The sequence below is a fragment of the Paralichthys olivaceus genome, chromosome 5 (assembly GCF_024713975.1).
Source record: "Paralichthys olivaceus isolate ysfri-2021 chromosome 5, ASM2471397v2, whole genome shotgun sequence".
NCBI lineage: Eukaryota > Metazoa > Chordata > Actinopteri > Pleuronectiformes > Paralichthyidae > Paralichthys > Paralichthys olivaceus.
The window spans coordinates 3,327,128-3,346,758 of NC_091097.1; the positions used below are offsets into that span (position 1 = coordinate 3,327,128).

At 42.8% G+C, this 19,631-nt stretch overlaps 2 protein-coding genes across 2 annotated transcripts; both read left to right on the top strand.

Moving 5' to 3' along the window:
• The first annotated feature begins 1,836 nt into the window (after window positions 1–1,836).
• Window positions 1,837–6,645, top strand: atp5mc1 (ATP synthase membrane subunit c locus 1). The gene is made up of 5 exons (XM_020103699.2): window positions 1,837–1,998; window positions 3,439–3,486; window positions 4,699–4,779; window positions 4,945–5,123; window positions 6,202–6,645. Exons 2-5 carry the CDS (start codon window positions 3,448–3,450, stop codon window positions 6,314–6,316), a joined length of 414 nt encoding a protein of 137 aa, XP_019959258.1. The 5' UTR covers window positions 1,837–1,998; window positions 3,439–3,447; the 3' UTR covers window positions 6,317–6,645.
• Window positions 6,646–7,906: 1,261 nt separating this feature from the next.
• On the top strand, window positions 7,907–19,609 carry ube2z (ubiquitin-conjugating enzyme E2Z). The gene is made up of 7 exons (XM_020103684.2): window positions 7,907–9,089; window positions 9,675–9,747; window positions 12,737–12,924; window positions 13,066–13,177; window positions 13,936–14,048; window positions 15,212–15,302; window positions 16,077–19,609. The coding sequence occupies exons 1-7, from the start codon at window positions 8,632–8,634 to the stop codon at window positions 16,257–16,259; spliced, it is 1,218 nt and encodes a 405-aa protein (XP_019959243.1). The 5' UTR covers window positions 7,907–8,631; the 3' UTR covers window positions 16,260–19,609.
• Window positions 19,610–19,631: the final 22 nt, after the last annotated feature.

The following is a 19,631-nucleotide window of genomic DNA, read 5'->3' on the forward strand; positions in this document are numbered from 1 at the left end:
AGTGCACTGGTGGAGTGCAGTGCAGATACAGGTTGGACAATGCAAGAGTTGAGGAGGGGATACAGGGGTCAGAGGTCACAGTGCATAATAGTGGGTTGAATGGAGGGATGACGAAAGGGGTAAAGAGTGTGGGAGTCTATGAATGAATATTGAAATTAAATTATTTGAGGTTTTAAAGCTTTATTTGTCAGATGCATGAGTAATGTGTCTAGTGAAATGCAATGTGGCATGTTTCTAAGGTTGTGCTAAGGAAAAATGGATTATAAAAAGGACAACTATTGTGTAAAAAATTCAAATAAAATATAAGAAATGAAAACTGTCTAAAAAATTATTGTAGACCCCCACAGATGAGATGAGGGGAAGAAACATTTTAATGCGTCAATGGATGTGTGTGTGTGTTAAATTCATATCATTGAGGAAGGACTACAGACTAGTAACATAGACAGTTATCAGAAAGTTGTTAGGAGCAGTAAGAAGTCTTGTATAGAGGAGTGTAAATGCACCTGTCAAGGCTGGAGATCACCCTCCCAGAGTCCCGAGACAAATACGGGCTGTTGGACGCTCACTGACAACAGGACAGAAATGGACACCAAAAGAAGCAACACAACAGGGAAAAGCAGCACTCCAACATGCTGACATTGTGGGCCACGTTCAACAAGGAAGAGGGGGTTTGGGCCTATAGGTCAGAGTAGACCCCTGTGGAACAAGGAAACATGGCTTTGATAGCACAGCCATATAAGCCAGCAGCCACTCAGATTTACCTGTAGCCTCAGCGTACCCTCAAGTTCGGGCTGTATAATATATATGTACAGCCCGATATATAACAGAGATGTCAAACTCAAGGCCTGTGGGCCACTTCCGGCCTGTGGTAGAATATAAAATATCATATGTCTATCTTAACTTGCGCGAGCGAACCCTATTCTCAACTTGCCGAGTGGGAGTCAGGCGTCGTGCATGGGCTCCATAGGCCGAGCCACAGTGCACAATGTCCAGCAAGCACTCCTCTCCACTCCACTTCCCTAGCACTTTATCCAATGTCCTGTCTATCCTGTTTAATGTTGTCCCTGTTTGGCCCTCAACGTAGTCTAAGTTTTTAATTTTGGCCCTCTCTGTGTCTGAGTTAGACACCACTGGATTACAAGGCCAAAACACTTGATGATGCTGAGATGCACAGCTGAAGTTATGTCCCTAACATCCACTGGTGGCCGCTAACACCTGCTAACATCTACTGGTAGTTGGTAACTTAAATTGTGCAGAAGACCTTGAAATGTCAAAGAGATATTCACCATCTAGTCCTATATTTAAAAAGAAAATCTGTAAAATATCATAAAAAACACACAAAAATTCTCAAAATATAAAATGAATAAAAATAACCCACATAAAAGATGATTTTATGCTGAATTATTGAATTAGATTATATTACTTTTGATACATGTTGAGTGTATATATAGATACAAAATAGATGGATGAATAAAATGTATGTATATATATATATTTATATATTATATATGTGTGTGTGTGTGTGTGTGTGTGTGTGTGTGTGTGTGTGTGTGTGTGTGTGTGTGTGTGTGTGTGTGTGTAATTAAATAATTTATTTGTATATTCTTGTGTAGGTGGGACTTCCCGTAGACTAACCAATAGCTGCCTAGGACACTGGATGTGCTTTGAAAGGTCGCCTCTAGCAAACGCGTCGTTCCCGGCAATACTGTCCAATAGAATTAATGAAAGCTCCTCTGGTCCCGCCTTCACAAAACCTTCTGTCCAGTCACAAACCTCGTGCCTTAGTAAAGCTCCATTCTATAGGCTGGAAGGACGCATGTGACGTGGCGATGGGCCAATTATGAACGAAGGACGCTTCTCTCGGACCAATGGACGTTTAGGACGCAGAAGCTGAGCTTATAAATGACAAGGTGACAGTTTGCCTCATCCTACATTCATTGACTGCCGCTGTGTGCGAGAGCAGCTAATCCCGGACCCTCCGAAAGCCCGAACTAACCGGTAATGTCTGCACCACCAGCCGCTGCACGTCTCTGTCTGCACTGCGGACAGCTCCACCAATGCATGTGTGACGTCTGAACGAAGTGAAGTGTCAGAAGACGCTAGTTGTCTTTGCTAACGGTAGCCAGTAAGCTAGGTCGGCCATTCAATGACTTGGGTTCTTGGGAATGACTTATTGCTGTGACCGGTGAGTGTGTTCTCGGTTTATCATCGAGGCAGCGGGTGGAGCATTGCTAACACGAAGAGGGGCCGTCGGAGCAGCCCGTGTTGGATCTCGTGCGAGCAGCGGGTCACACCGGGCTCAGCGCGGCCAGGCTCCGCTGACAGGCGGCTGAGCGTTAAAATGTCTGACACGACGGGCCTACCGTGCTCCGTGCGAGTCCACCGCTACAAGGGCACCCCTGTCGGACACACGCGGGGTCATGTAGCGCCTTGTCATTGCACTACAACCCAGCGAGGGGTCATTCTAGCAGGGGCTGCACCGACCCTTCTTTCTAGGCCCCATGTGAGCGTCTGCGGCTCTTTTTTTGACCTTCAAGGCTGCTAGCTGGTTAGCTTAGCAACTTAGCTCAGCTCCGGCGCTCCCCCTCCTCTACGCCGACAAGTCTGTCAAACAGTGGACAGATCGACGCGAGCTAACCCCCTCTCTGGTTGTGATATAGTTCAATCGAGTCTGTTCTTCCTCCACGTGTAGTTATTAATCAAACTGCACATCCTGAAACAGGTGAAAGTTGCAAACGGACATGTCGTCCAGGTTGCAGCTAATGGCGTCTGAAAGTGAGGGAGTGTTGAAGCCATTCATTCGGCAGCATGTGTGTGGACGTTTAGCGGTTTAGTCTGGAGCTGATCCTCGCTGTAGTCGATGCAATTGGATTAGCTCCCTGACTGAACTGGTCAGGAGCCATTGACCAGAGATGCACTTCTCCTTGGGGAACTTGTTGCTTGACAAGGACCACCGCGTACTCAAGATTACTGTCACCAGGGTGGAACATAATTTAAGTTTTTTGGAAGCATGACTTTACACACATGAAATCTATTTCCACGAGCATGTGAGTACTTTGACCCTGAGCTGAATGTGATTTAACCTTGCAGCAACACACTGAAGCTGCAGCCTTCTTTGAATCATCTGTTCAGACTTCAAGGCTGCACACGAATTCGAAAAGTAGATACCATTATAACCTGTGACATGGATTGATGTATTGTACACATTGTGTTAAGGTGTAACTCTGTAAGATTGGTAGACTTTGTTTATGTCCATGTTATACAAGCACTTATACAACTGTCATGGCAACTAGATGTCATGCTTTCTTTTTTCTCTTTCCTTTCAACTTGACAAGCTCCAGGTTAATGTGAACATGACTGATGTTAATCAGGTAACTGAATCAACTGCTTCATCTGTCATGTATGAAGACACTAATGTTGTGTTTCTTCTCTCCCCAGGTTCCAGCCATGTATGCCTGCGCCAAGTTTGTCACCTCACCTGCTGTGGTACGTCAGCTGTCCAACTTTGAACATCTAATGACGTGTACAGCTGAGGAACTGATGTAGCTTTGAAAGTTGGATCTAATATTCCTATGTCTAAGAGTAATCACTCAACACGTATATATTAGGTTGTGAAAATCGGTACAAAACAACCCATTGAAGCAAAAATCGTTGAATTTCAGTGTGGCTACATCAACTTTTAGCTATCAGTTGTTGACCTCAAGGACACAGTTACTTAACTTGAGTTGTCAGTGGAGGGTGGCCACACTGGGTTGATGCTTTGTGACCGTTGCATAGGCTGTGGCATTTCCATGTCAGCTGACCCTGCAGCAAGCTGGCCATCTCATTCAGGGACATGCTGTGGAGGACACAGTTCCAAATTTAAATCTGACTCGCTGATCACCACAGTACAGGTTTGCCATAGTGTAGTGCCAGGGTTGTGTTGAATGGATACTCTGATTGTAGAAATACTTGTATAGAGCTCAGACGATAAGCTGTTCAATCAATAAACAGAAAGTTAAAATGCAAATATATAGGGTTAATCATTATTGATTAAAGTTCTCCTTTGTATAGTTGCTTTCAGTCATGCACTGAACTCTCCATATTTTCTCTGAAGGAGATGCATGTGTGATGCAGATTTATTTTGATAAAATGTACTTGTACTGAACATTTTCAACATTTGCAAGTCTCTGCGAACTGTCTCCGCCTGGTCTCTTGGTATGAAGTTGCTCATTTTCCTGTTGAAAAAGCGGTGTCATACATGCAAAAGACGCAGACAAATGCCCAGGAGAGTTTGTGGTGATAAGAGCCGACACCGGTGTCTGTGTAAAGAAAATCATGTGATCTCTGCAGCAGCATTAATACATCACTTCCTGCCTCTGTCTGCTGCACCTAGCCTCTCCACCTCTCACCCTTGTGTGCGTAGAGAACCTCCCACTCCGTTGTGCATGTGTAAAAGGCAAACTGCGTTGTGCATGGTTAGCATGTGTACTCTAGCCAATTTTTCAGATGTTACCTGCAGGTCATTTCTGAAAGGGTCCTACGTTTCACATTACTGCTTCTCTCAATTAATTAAGACATGAAATCACATGTAGAGGCTTCAATTTTTGCTGAGATTAGTTGTTGAGGCCTCTCCTATTTTGATTGTTGCAATAGAAAATCAATTTCTCATTGTTAGTTGAGTTTTAACTTGTTCTTCTTTTTCTGTGTTGTCTGCAGCTGCGTGGGGGGTCCAGAGTCCTCGCCCGGCCAGTCTCAGTCTCCCTCTTCAACAGACCTGAAGCCACAGTTGAGCAGCAGGTTGTTTTTCATATCCTCTACTCAGATCAACCACTTACATCATCGATTTGAAATAAATCAAAGTCAAGTCTTTATATTTGCACTAATGTTTTCTTTTTGTCAACATCATTAGTCTGAGTAATCAGTCTGACTCATTAATAACTACTTTCTCCCCTCCTCTCCCAGGCCTTGTTGCCACTCAGCCAGTCTGTAGTCGCAACTCGCTCCTTCCAGACCAGTGCTGTCTCTCGAGACATCGACACTGCCGCCAAGTTCATTGGTGCTGGTGCTGCCACAGTGGGTGTGGCCGGCTCAGGAGCTGGAATCGGAACAGTGTTCGGCAGCCTCATCATTGGCTATGCCAGGTAACATTTTTCACATCAGCCATTTGGATGAATTGATCCACAGCACTTTGAGATATTTCTCTTAAGGTGTTTCTCATCAGCCTACTTGTTAAAGTAATAGAAAATTAAGCACAAGATAAAATGAGAGCTGTCTCTGTGTAGGCCAGCAGGTGCTGGAAAGAACCTAATTCTCTCAGATTAGTAATTAGTGCATATAATGATGAAATATATTAACACTTCAGCAGACATATATCTGTAATATCTGTCCAAAACAAACCATTAATTCCAAGCTTCTCATTTCCACTACATTGCCTGACTGCGTTCACTTCAGAGCTTCAACTACATATTTACCATACAGATATTAGAGGGGGGATCTGTGTTCTGCCAGATATGCAGCCAGAAAACAACCAGAGGAGAGTCAGACAGTCAAAAACTCAAGGGCACAAAGACCCAATTTCAAGATGTTAAACATGGAACTAGCTGCTAGAGAAAAGTAGCTTCCTGTCCCCCCCCCCAAAAAATCCATATATTTGTAAATGGGTTTGTGTATATCTCAAAAGTTTTTACATATGTTACCATTATTAAACATTCTGGCCAGCATGTTAATACAGTGAGGCCTTGTGATAAACATTTGAGCACACTATCGACTGACTTTCATTATGTTGGATTAAACACATTTAACTGTTCCTGTTGAAAGCTGAAGCTGCTGTACTGATGAACTGCCTTGCATCACGTTGACATGTGTTCTGTCTAATCTGTTCAAACAGCAGACACTCTGCAAAACAAACTACAGGTTCCAAAATGAATCAACGTCTCTTAAGGCTTCATCCACATGAGCGTTTTGGCTCCTTTTATACTAATGCGTCTGACTAACACTCTCATATACAGGAAGCATTTGGTTGTCACTGTAGATGCAAAAAGGCTACAAATAAATGACTCATCTTCTACATGTGGTAACGGTTGTGAAATTCAGAATTTAACTGCAAAACAGCTGTTGGCAGAGACCACAGGGTCAGTAACACTTGTAATTGATTATCCATGTTGTGTTCTATGCTGGTTGCTGAGGCTGATACTGGTTGTTTTTTCCTGTCCTCCACAGGAACCCCTCCCTGAAGCAGCAGCTCTTCTCCTATGCCATCCTGGGCTTTGCTCTGTCTGAGGCTATGGGTCTCTTCTGTCTGATGGTGGCGTTCCTCATCCTGTTCGCCATGTAAATGTGGAAGCACACCCACACCTCTCTTCCCTTCACTTATACCTCCTTGCCCTCCTTCTGTCTCCTTTCCCCTCCCTGCTCCCTTCTCCCTTCCTCCCCTCCTTCCATCTGAAGAGGTGGGGGCGGAGGGTTTCCAGAACGGGAACTCTGACTGAGCTGATGGGCCATTCCAATCAACAGGGGGGAAAACAATGTTAAAGATCTGAGGATAAAAAACCTCCAATCCTACATTTTTATGTTCCTACACTTATTTTTGTTTTTCTGAAGTTTTATGTAAGACCTCACTTCGGTTGAAAAAATCTGTCCAGAATAAATGGTTGGGATAACTAAGCTATCTGCTTTGAGTTTTCTTTCTTCTATACTTGAAATTCATATCTAGCTTTTTGTCTTTTTCATGCGGGCACATCCCATGTAATGTCTGAAGGGTCATAATTTGAGGCTCTTTACTACAGGTGACAATTGTTAAAATGTAACTTTCTTCCAGTGACAGCAAGTGTTGACATTCCTGAGTGTGCTGTATGAAAAATGGAAGATGGCAAATCTTTCTTCTAATTGATCAAATATTTGTTTCCCTATTGGCTAATGTTTCCATTCAGTTGAAGAATTAATCACTTTTCTGAGCTGACATCTTACTAATGGAGGGAAAATTTAAAAATAGAATCTAGAATACTGCATGAAGCATATGTGTATGTATGTGAATCTTGAATAGACTAATGTGGAATATTAATAGTAAGAGTTGATAAAGCAGACCATTACAGTTTTGGTTCATACTATGGATATATGATTACCATATGCAGTAATAAATAAATAAAGGTGACAGCAGCATTATTGTTGATTGTCCTCAGTTATGACTATAAAACATGACTGTGACAAAGTGGTGTTACTGAGGAGCCCTGGTTTTTATTTAAAACCAGTCAAAAATGTAATTACAATAATTGCTGTCCATTAGAGAATGGTCATTGGGCATCGTTGCCTCAAAGTAAGAAGGTTTCTGGTTCGCATCCTGGGGATCTTTCAGTGTGGAGTTTGTCCCCCTGTCTTCATGGGCTTTCTCCAGTTACTCTGGTTTTCCTCTCACAGCTCAAAGATCTACAGATTGGTGTTATGTGAAATTGTACACTTTAAATTAACTAGGCTTGAATGTGAGTGAGAAGTCGTCTCTGTATGTCAGCTCTGTGGTTGACTGGTGACCTGTCCACGGTGTATCCTGCCTCTCACCCGCTGGGATTGTTTCCAGCTCCCACCGGGACCCTCAAAAGGATGAGCGGTAGATGATGGATGGATTGATAGATTATACTCATCTCGCTGACCAAAACTCCTCAGAAATGAATTTATACTGTTGTCCTGATCTGGGACAAATAAAATCTTAGCTTTTGTGAGGTTCTTGCAGGGGGGTCATTTACTGATGTATGATTTATGTGTATGACCGGTGCTTGGTGGGAATCAAAACACGTTCCCTTCTCCTGTGGTGATTGTAGTGTACCTTGTGATCTGAACTGATGCACTCCAGTGAAACAACACCCTGCCCAGCCCGACTTCACTGAGGAGAATTTGAATGTGGTGGACTCTGGTCACAGAAACAGATGAGCTTTATTTTTTTATTATTATTTACCCCTCAGTATTATTTCTTGATTTGCTCAATATTATTTTCAAAAGTCTGATAAGCTTTGAGCGTAGTGGAAGCTGTCACCCACAATATTGTCTCAGATGCTGGTGTGCCATTTATGAAATGATTTCAGTCGATCTATATGTAACAATCTTTCACTAATAATTTAATAATCTAATATTTTACTTTGATAGTCACGTAGCGCTTTCAACATTACACAACTTAATGAAACGATCAAAGGGGACCTTTACTGTGAAAGGCCGCCCCGGATGTCGCGTGTGTTACCGCTGAGTGTGGTGGTTGAGAAATCACATCCTGAAGTTGCGCTGTGTTTACGGACTTCGGAGGAAGTGGTCGGTTTAAAACGCCTGATTCTGACACCACGTCCCGATAAACAGACAACAACCGGGCGCTGGAGTGACTGACGAGCCGGAGCGAGGTAGACTGAGCCATTTCTCTGACCTCCTCTTACTTTTGGGAGGCCTGGGGACAAATGCAGTTCAGCTAACCACAAGTAGCCACCATGTCGTGGGAAGAAATGCCGTCTTTCGTGGCCTCACCTCCGCCCCGGGTGACTGCTCTCTGATCCCACAGGCCGAGAAAACAAGCGGAGGTAACTTAGCTGTCAGCTGAGCTAACGTTAGCTAACCATTAGCACTGTCAGGCTCTCCACACCGACGGTTGTGCTTTAGCCTGCTAGCTTCCGAGCCATGGCGGACAGCTTCGGAGAGGAGTCCAGCGGCGGTGCCCTTGGCTCAGGCGTCATCGGACACGGGAGCGGAGCCTCGCTGCTGCCGACTCTGGTCAACTCTCTCCCCGGGGGAGACTCGGTAGCCACCGGTGACCACCCCAACTCCAACCCGGCCTCTCCCCCTCCCGCTGCGGCCGCGCACAGTGGCCTAACTGCTGTAGTGGCCCCCATGTCCGCTGTCACTGCTATCCCTGCCGGGCTTGGCAACACATTCATCCCCGGCACTTTGCCACCGGTCGTGGCCGTGTCTCCAACCTTACACGCCTCCTCGCCTCTCCCCGGTATCGCGCTGGGTGTCGGCGGGGTGGCAGGAGCGGGCCTCCTTTCCCAAATCCACGCCACGCCCTGGGACCCGACCCTCAGTACGGACTGGGACAACGAGAAGGCTTCCCAGCAGTGCATCTTGAGGATAAAGAGGTAATAACAAGTGCAATGATTTCCAAAACAAAAATGTGGCAATTTCCAGGTGAGTAGACGGCCCGAAAACTCAACTATGAGTAAAAATGAAAGTGAAAGCCTTCTATAAAGTTTCTGTGATCACGTACTTTAATAAATTAATCTTAATAAAGGAACACACATGCCACATCAGGATCATATCAGGAGAACCTGCTGTTTAACTTAGTTTTGATCTGCACTTACATTCAACACGTGTTATGTTGGATCCTAATTGAACAAGACTACAAATATATTAAAGGGTCAGTTCACCCAAATTACAAAGATGGTTGTAATGTTTCACTTCCTCTTTGTAGTATCTACTCAGCCATCACAAGTTGTGTGGAAGTTACTCAGGAGAATCTTGTGGAAAGTTTGAACCATGTGCAACTTCTTCAACTAAACATCTAGTCCCATTGATAAACGTTGACAGCAGGGTTGTTTCTGGGAAAGTATTTGTTATTAACAGATGCTTCAGTGATGTATATCTTTGTGGACGCCTCTTTCTGATCACTCTGCCATAGTGGAGACCTCATCTGTCTCCCTCACACTCTCTCTTTGTCTCTGCAGGGATATCATGTCAATCTACAAGGAACCTCCCCCAGGGATGTTTGTCGTCCCTGATCCTCAAGACATGACCAAGGTAAGGGGTCCTGTCTGACAAAACATTCCCACTATGGCCCTGTTCAGACCTTGTATTAACATCCGTCCTAAGATATATACGATCACAAGTGATCGGTGTTCATCTGAGTTTGGTGTAGCAATATCACTGTGGTCTCACATCAGCAAAGTACACAACTAAGATCGAAATTGTAAATATCTGATCTAAAGCTGAAGAAGAGCAAAATAATATAGAGATATCAATAAATGATGCCTTACTATTGTTTGTTTAAATGATAAGTTTTGTTTTAGACCATAACTGTGTCTGCTCCGCGCAGCAGCAGAGCAGAGTTGCAGAGTCTTATCACCTGAGGACAGTTGACCAACACCACACAGAGAATTTGGTGCCAAAAGACATTTAAAGGTTCTGGAAGCTAGTCAACATAGACTCAACACAGACGCTCACGTCTGTAAGAGAGAGGGAGAGAGACTGGTGCCGCTGCTCACATAAAACACTGGTAATAAACACAGAGTCAGGGATCTTATATTTTATTATGAGAAGTGTCAAACTTTTTCTGATCATAATGAAACTGTGTCTAGACAAAGTACAGTTTAAAAAAATTCACGTGAAATGGTGACACACCTTCAGGCACACAACAAGAGTGAGGCTGCCCACACAGGCTTCAAAACACAGTGACTGCTCCGCAAAACATAGTTATATCAATTAAACAAAACTTTGATGCAAATAGGTTGAATCGAGGAATGTTTGGCATTGAATTATTTGAGTAACTTAAATAATCAATACAACCCTAGTACCTTTCAAAACAAAGTTTAAAGAAGTGAGCCAGAGAGTTAGAGGTTTATAGACATAATCTTAATGTCACCGACTGGATTTTAAATTGCAAATATATTTCTAATTCAAAATCAGGGAGACACAGCAAATTAAATATTAAAACAGTAATTCAAGAATAAAAAAATGAGAAGGATTGAAATGTTGAAATAAGGAAGATACAAGTAGACAGTATTGAGCCATTGAAATAAAAAGAGTAAATAATATTTAGACATAAGTGAACTCTTGTAGAGTAAAGTAGAGACAATCTTTTTTTAATGAATTCCACAATGGAGATTTAGTGAAAACACATTGATGTATGTGTTAAGATGATGATATTGTTAAAAAGAAAAGTTAGTTCTTCAACACTGCACCTGACTGTGGTTTTTAAAGAAAAGAAAATCATCTAAGTATAGATATGGAGCTCAGCCAAGAGCTGAACGAGTAAAATACGTGCTTTGTTGTTGGGACTACATTTACATGCATCTGCTGGTGTGAAACTACAAAGGTGAGTCTGTCATTTTAAAAGTGGCTGCTGCAGGACATTGTGGGACACTATTTTGTCCTTTCCTTTCATAAACATTTGTCCAGCAATTATCATCACGTATATTAACATTTGTAAAAAACAGTCACAGGATTGATGTACTCTCTGACATTAGCAAGAAGAAAAGTGAACCACATGTGCTCACAGTGCACAATACAAAATAGTCTACAAGATTTGCAGTGAATCATTTTGAAGTGCATCTTCTCTCATGTGGAGGACAGGAATGCATGAGAACGAGCTGTGGGCCAGATGCTAAGAACTCCATTCTCTCAACGTGAATTTATTTCCTCAGTGGTGGCAGAACGTGTTTTACCAGCCTTCAAAGACATGTGCAGATTAAAGTTGACTAACTGAACACTTTATAGGCTGGTATACTGTGCACTATAGATTGACTTGACACGTGTTAGCCTAGAAGAATAAATAAGAACCCTACAATTCAGTGGCGTGTCATCATGTTAAGCAAGTCAAATGGTGGATGACTCTCGGCTGTGGGTGAATATAGCGTTAAAGGAATATCCACCTGAGTCCCGTCTCTAGATTTTCTACAGTGGTGTGAGTTTATTGGTATTCTGCAATACTATGTACATGTGAAATATAAGACAACCCTCAATTCATTGTCCTCATATAGGGTGCAGTAGCACCTTTATGTCCTTTTTGGTTCCTGAGCTGAACTCAAAAACATAACAGAATTTATTTGATTAAACTTCACAGTTATGCTAATCAGGCAGTGAAGTGGTCCTTTTTGATATTTTGGGTGAAAAAGTTTTGCTCTGTATTTCCGTGGCAACAGCTTTGACGCGGCCAAATTAAGGCCCAATCCCATTTCACCTCTTCTTCCTTCCCCTTGTTTTTCGAGGGTTATCTTGCCCCAACAAGAATCGAACCTAAATCAAAACCCTGCAGCAATAACATTTTCTTCTGTATAAAAAAAAATACAAAAATATATATTATACAAAAATGAATTTCACAGAATTACCACATCTCATCTACATCTTGTTGCCAGATAGAGTTTGCCCAAAATGTCATGGAGGTGGTTCAGCTGGCATACTGACTAGCACATAACCAAGCATTTTCCATGACAATTGAGAAAACTCCATCCTTATGCCAACAAAGACCAAGAGTTGCATGTGAAAGCTCCAGGAAAAAGCTTGTGAGTGAAGTGAAGCGTTGATTCATAATGAAATCTCACCAAAGTTGCATGTGTCCAGTTACTTGACGTCTGTATTTAATTTATGTTAAATTCCTCAAAGATTCCTTGTTTGTTTCCAGCATGTGTCACACTGTCACTGCCACAATGGGTTTTTCCAGTTCAACATGTGTTGAAACCAGTATAGTCAAGTATCACTCCTACCACATTATTTAAAAGGGCTTCTATTAAATAATGTGGTAGGAGTGATATTTTTAGGTCTGGGGATCACTGACACTTGTCAATGCCCTCACTTGTACCCTTGCTTCTCTCAGAGTTTTTTTGATGTTGATATTGTCAGTGTTTTTCTAGGTCAGATTTTCTGCTCCATGACCTCTTTGTCTCCAGCATCCCTCTCTGCCTATGTACATTTCTCATGGTCTCTTATTCAACCCACCAATCTCTTAATCTAAGATTCTTCCTACCTTCTGTCCATTAAACCAACCTCTTACAATGTCCCTTATTCCCCACAGATCCATGCCCTTATCACAGGGCCATTTGACACACCATATGAGGGCGGCTTCTTTCTCTTCCTGTTCCGCTGCCCACCCGACTACCCCATCCACCCACCCCGGGTCAAGCTCATCACCACGGGACACAACACAGTCCGCTTCAACCCCAACTTCTACCGCAATGGCAAGGTTTGCCTCAGCATCTTGGGGTAAGTCTTAGTCATTCCTTTCAAATTCTGGATTTTTTTTTTGTCTCATCAGAAATCCATCTAGGATGCACAGTCATGATGAGAGATAAGTGACTTTACTGTAACTGTGTATATAGTGCTGTAAGGTGTGTTTGTGTGCAGGACATGGACTGGCCCAGCATGGAGTCCAGCTCAGAGCATCTCATCTGTCCTCATCTCTATCCAGTCTCTGATGACAGAGAACCCCTATCACAATGAACCTGGCTTTGAACAGGTACTGTGTGTTTGTGACTTAAGATAGAGTTGATGCGCATTGTTTGAAAATGGGCGAGGGTTTAATTGATGAGTTGGGAAATGTCTTTAAATTTGTCATACATTACTTGCAACATAATATAAGAAATTAAAATAAGATGGGTCTGTGGCTGTTTGAAATCACTCACTATGCAGTGAGGACACTATTTTGTGGTATGGTCCGACTGTTAAGTCAGAATTATTATCCCCTTTATAGACTCAATGTATCCCACAATGCATCATGGAAAGTAGTGTCCAACTTTGCTTACTCACCTGAGCAATATGCATTACGTCAAGCTGAGGAGTGGAAAGACTACTGTGTGCTGTGAAAAAATGTTTTTCCAGGAGGAGTTAAAGTCTGAAACTATGAAAGACTTAAATGTTCACATTGGCAATTCACAAATGATGTGTATTTTTTAATGTCAATACACATGCCTAACATCATCTATATATTTAATTGTACCATTTGTCAACGTCTTACTTGTCAAACAAAAGCAGCTTGTCTCAGTTTTCTCAATCTGCTGTTTCTTCTTCTCACAAACATTTGTTTATTATTAGCTGACATTTTCACGGAGCTTTTAATCTCTTTTATATAGGGTATCATTTAGTATTTTGGATGGCATAAGATGCGTTTGACCAATTTGATTTGAATCACAGCTCTTTTGTTTTTTTTTGGGTCAAGGGTTTATAATTTTCTTGTATATATGTGTGTGTGTGTGTGTGTGCGTGTGTGTCTTTCAGGAGCACCACCCAGGAGACAGTAAGAACTACAACGAGTGCATCCGCCATGAAACCATGAGGGTGGCAGTGTGTGACATGCTGGAGGGCAAAGTCTCCTGTCCAAAAGCTCTCTGGTGAGACTTACAGCCCGGTTCAGACTTTGTATAAAAATCCATCCTGAGTGATCTGATCCCAAGTGAACAGCTCTAAGGACAGATATGAATGCACCTATGTGTCCTGGGCCAAACTGATGGACCACCTAAACATATTGATTGTTTTTTGGCCACTGCCACATATGAGCCACACCTTATTCAATAGTAGATCTGTGCAGTGCATTCATTTGCTCAGCTCCTCCTGGCCCCACTCTCTCTCTTCTACCGCGACACACAGAAACTTACATTCAAACAGAAATGATGAGTGTTTATTAGCATGAAGAGTGGGGAAGTGAGATTTCAACACAAGAGCTAACTGGAGACAAGTTGAGAAACATTCTGAAGCCAAGTGTGAACAGACGAACTTTGATTTGTGATCGGATCACTCAAGACAAATGTTAATACCAACAGGACCTAACATAAATGTCTGATTCATCCTGTCTTTTCTTACACCTGTAATATGTTTTCATTTCTGTAATATGTTTGTATTTCTTTTATATATTTTTACCATATTTTATCTTCACTCCTCTCTTCCTGGTGCTTATCACCTTAAGCTACTTTTAGACATACACTGAACTCAAGATATTACCTTGAAATTATCTGGAGGGGCTGTATGTGACAACGTAAAAATGTCCACGTAAGTTCCTCTGGACTATATCAGGAGTTTCTCCTCTGAACCCTTAAATAATAACTCTGGATAATGTCCGAGCGAGCCCATGTGAGAAACAGAAGGATTATGTCTGTAGAATTTCCAGTGAGCGAGCTGGTGTATTGACTCACGATGGCCCTAAACTGAAAAAACCCAAGAAAGATAACAAATATCCCAGAATGAAAAAGAGGGGCCGTTCACGCAGTAGATGAAGATTTGAGCTTGTAGAAACTATGAGATTTGAGAGCTTTTGCTGATAAGGGCTAAAGTTGGTGTCAATGTGCTGGAAACAAAAAACACAGCGGAATTTACTGCTCTCTGATGTCTCAGGTCATGTCCTGCTCTCTGAAAGCTCTACCCAGACGCCACATGTTCTGGAGATTTTCCTGTTGTTGTGAGGGCGTCTGACCGGAGAATCTCCTGCTGCATTCTTTTTATGTGAAACACAACAACACTGAAAAAAAAATGAAATGATGAATGAATGTGTGTTTTTTAGGAGTGTGATGGAGAAGTCCTTCCTAGAATACTACGATTTCTATGAGGGAGTCTGTAAAGAGAGACTGCATCTACAGGGACAGAACATGCAGGTATCTACATTTATTTCTTTTCCACTTTTTTCTTATCTGCTCATTTTACACTTTTGAAATTAATGACAACTTATATTTGAACAAATACAAATATTGTGGGAATTCATTTAAAGCTATCGGCATTAAATCCAAGCAGAAATGTTGTATGGATGTATATCACTGCTTTGACTGTCCTAAACCATTCTGAGTCAGTACAGTTTGGTATTTACCTCAGTTTTGTGCTCACAGGTGAGTTAATTTGAAGATTAAAATGCAGAAAGACGCAAAAGTAGAATACTTTGTCTTAATTTTGAAATATTTTTACGATAGTGGCTCATTTGTGTTTCACTAATTTACACAGCTCTATTAAAACAAGGCCGTAGGTGTGTCTTGTGATTGACCAGATTCTTCTTCTTGTTGCACTTAAACCACAATAAAGAGGACCTGAGGGCTCCCAACACAGTTGAAAAATTATAAAATATCTCCTACTGATGCATAGAGTGTTATGAAATCAAATGGACTGCTAATGTTATGATGCTGCAGATTTGAGGCTCTAATTGGGCGTCTTGGCATCAAATCAGTAAACATTATTTGGTGGTGTGTGCCAGCGCTGGGACATTGGATCATCAGTGGATAACTTCAGCTCCTGCTCAGTTACATAGACTTATACCAACGGTAGCATGTTTGATTATACCTGTAGCCAGATATAAGCAGCCTCGGTTTAACATCTGCACCTGGTGTTTTTGTCTGTCTCACCTCTCTCTGTTGGTTTACTTCTCTGTCTCCTCTACCCAGGACCCATTTGGCGAGAAGCGTGGTCGTTTCAACTACCAGGGCCTGCTGGCTCGCCTCAGCACCACCCACAGGCAAATACGGGAGAAAAGCCTGGCAGAGGGTGACCACAACAATGACGACTCAGACTCAGACACCAGCTCCTCAGGGACAGACCCTGACAGCCAGGGCAGCTCCCAGCCCTGACTCTCAGGGCGGTTCTGGACTCAATGCCAGGCCGATAACTAAAGACAAAGGGACCTTTTTTTGTTTCATTTACAGTCGAGGAACAAAATCACAAAAGAGAACGCAACACCTATGTTTAAGGCAGCCCAGACAAAAGCATACTTCTTATATGCAATCCCTCAGCCTTGCTGGCGCTGTGGCTCTATCGCCCTCCACCCCGGTGTCACAGCTGGTCTCTGCCTCTGCACCCGCCCTCCAATGGCCAGCCTTGATGCACACCAGCACTGAACTGGCTTCCCACCCATTAAGGTCAGAGGTCATATATTTTGTCTAGTTGGGGGGAGAGCTTCCCTCCATTCCCCTCCACCTTTAGTTCTCTCTCACCGCTTTATGTCAGTGATGAGGCTCTGGTCCATCCTGGTGATGCCACTGCCATCTCACTTCCACCTGATTGAGCAGACTCACCTCTGCGTTTCAACCACCCGTTGCTGCAGTAGATCAGACTGCTCGCTACTCCTTGACCGGGACAAAGCAGCGTAGAATGCTGCAAGAAGCTGTCAACAGATGCTAAAGAGGGCTTCCTCAGCTGAAGGTTCCTGGCCTCCTACCTACACAGACCCTCCAACCTCAACCACCATCCTCATCATAGTCACAGTGCCTGTTACTTAGTCCAGGCAGCTTGCACACATCTCCTCCCTGCCCTCACACACTCACACACGTCCCCTGGACAAACAGATCTGCTTCTGACGTCCATCACAAGAATAGAGCTGCATGTTGGGGCCAACACAATCAGGAGTCTGAGCCCATCAAAACTAAATGAATCCCTATGGTTTCAAATGATAGTGGAAAAGCATGTCTCTAGCCCCATTCCTACCGTTGGTCAAGGAGTGCAACCCTGCCTCCACTCCACATGGATTTTATTGACGATTTTATGTTGCTGTGTGATCATGCTCTTCAGAAGAGATGGGATTCATCCCGACAGGCAGGGTAGCTGAACGGCGTCAGCTAATATTCAGCATGCGGTCCAGTCCTCTGTGGTCAATCCATAAAGTGCATGACTGTTTGAGATCACCAGCACACGTCCCTGCTGAGGTCATTCGCTCTTAACATCACTTCTCATTCTACGCTGCCATCTAAAATCTTTAGCTCCCCCTCCAGTCTTTGAAAGACATATTTCATTCAATGATCGAAATACTTGGGTGGTGCGGTGTGTTTGCATGTTCTCCCAGTGTCTGCATGGGTTTTCTTTGGGTGCTCCAGTTTCCTCCCACAGTCCAAAGACATGCAGATTGGGGTTAGATTAATTGAAGACTAAATTTACTATAGCTGAGATTGTGAATGGTTGTTTGTTTTGGCTCTGTGATAAGCTGGCGACCTGTATATCCTGCCTCTCGCCCAATGTCAGCTGGGAGCGGATCCAGTTCCCAATATGTCCCTAAAAGAATAAGCGGTATAAGTGATGGATGGATGGATGGACGGATTTCATTACTTCCAATCATGATATTTTTTTTTTGTATGACTGAGACGTGGTCAAAAGCAGAGGAATGCAGTGCCCCTCTCTTACAGCATTTAACTCAGAGACCTTGTCTGCCTAGCCGAGGTGGTGTCTCGGTCATATACAGAAATGATTTCTCAATAAGATGGTGTCCTCTGGAGAACTCTCCTCGTTTTTGTCAATATGCATCAGCATCATTTTATTCCTCTTGGTCTACCCACCTTCTAAAACGTAAGAGCACTTTCATCTGTGAATTCTAAGACTAGCTGATGCTTTGAGTCATGTGCCTTGTCTCCTCTGGCCAAGGTGAAACCACACCACACCTCTTCAGACTGGACTTCCACTCTGCCACGTGGGCCACATAGAATCAGCAGCTCTGGACTCTACATAACAATGATTCCTGTGTATTATAAAGTTCGGCTTAGCTCTCAGTTAATGACTGTTTAGCGGAAGAAGAAGCTGCTAGAGAAATGTCTTTTTCATTGAAATCCACCTTTATAGTCTGTTTTCTGTTGTTTTCTCAGTGTCATGCTGAAACCGATGATAACTTTCTATGTGTAGGTTTATTTGTATGGATAGCTGCCGCTTGTGAGATACAAACCAAACCACACTGTTCTTCAGCAGGCAAATTGGAGGAACTAACGAAGGCGATACGAGGGGATCTTTCTGTTTGTTTACACTGCAAGTAACTCAAGTTGCTCTGCTCTGTCTGAGTGAGGCCTCGGTTGCATCTGTGCAAAGGTACACAGAATTATTTTGCATGATTTTTGTTGAAGATGAACAGATAAACTCCCAGCTAACAGTGATTTCAGAATCATCCTTTTCACCACTAGATGTCAGGCCCGACTCAGATCATGTCTAGTGTTACAGAATCTCCTATAAAGGGGAAATAATGCTGTCAGCCTTTGCTTAGCCGCTTTGTCAAAGCTGACTGATTATTTGGTCCATGCAACAACACTACAGGAAATGACAGGCAGCATTGCTTGTAGTCTGAACACAGCGGAGGGGTGTCCTCTAGGAAAAGAGTGAGAATGTTTATATGGCCTCTAGTGATGCTCATTTTTAACAGTCTTTCTTAATTGAGTACTCACAGGTCCATCTGTATGTAATCATTCCAACTGCTCATTCTGGTTGTAAACAGATCTCTCTTTTTTCGACTCTAAAAGGTGGAAGAAAATCTAACAGCCACATTCCAGCTGAGCCAAACCTAATGATGCTTCAGCCATCTGAGTCTCACAAACCAATCAAGTGTCTTCATCCTGGTAATCGAGTTGGTTTATCAGACTTTAATTTGACTCAAATAGGCTTTACGTTGTTTCCCAAAATCCCTCTCAAAATGATTCTAAGGCCAACCCCAGCGTTCATCTTCAGCCTTTCTCAAACTCTTTGAGAAGCTCTTCAACATGAGACAAGTGTGTCAGATAAATGAACACATGTGAGCTTCTTCCTGTCTTTCACTGCCCCTCCAGTGTGGCTCTCTACATGCCTCATGTTGGTGAAGAGAAGCAGTCTGCCTCTGCTGTCAGTGTGTTTGTCAAACACCAGGCTTCCTGGCAGAGGTTGGTGGGCATTCAACTTGGATTCATAATATAGGGCATTTCTGTTTCTTTCTCTTATAGTTTTCTAGAAAGATATTATGAGAAGCAGCTCCTAGCAGAATGATCTGACAGCCAAAGTGTGGATTGCATCAGACTTTCTGAAGTAAAGACTCCATGTTCCCTGTTTGCTTCGGTTGTGTTGTTCTCGAAGCAGGGTTCTTCTGTGGCTCTAAAACATTTGGATTACTTAGAAAAGTGATCATTTCCAGGTCTTGAAAATGTTGGTTATTGTACAGAAATTCTGAAAAAGTACAGAATAAAATGTTAAGTCCTGATAAGTATGAAGTTCAATTCTTTTGT

Bases quoted from the DNA above. Each gene is read 5' to 3' on its own strand.
- atp5mc1 (XM_020103699.2), top strand. From the start codon at position 3,448: ATGTATGCCTGCGCCAAGTTTGTCACCTCACCTGCTGTG. The intron at 3,487-4,698 runs GTACGTCAGCTG...TGTTGTCTGCAG, and splicing joins TTGTCACCTCACCTGCTGTG to CTGCGTGGGGGGTCCAGAGT. The intron at 5,124-6,201 runs GTAACATTTTTC...TGTCCTCCACAG, and splicing joins CTCATCATTGGCTATGCCAG to GAACCCCTCCCTGAAGCAGC.
- ube2z (XM_020103684.2), top strand. From the start codon at position 8,632: ATGGCGGACAGCTTCGGAGAGGAGTCCAGCGGCGGTGCCCTTGGCTCA. The intron at 9,748-12,736 runs GTAAGGGGTCCT...TATTCCCCACAG, and splicing joins ATCCTCAAGACATGACCAAG to ATCCATGCCCTTATCACAGG. The intron at 12,925-13,065 runs GTAAGTCTTAGT...GTTTGTGTGCAG, and splicing joins GTTTGCCTCAGCATCTTGGG to GACATGGACTGGCCCAGCAT.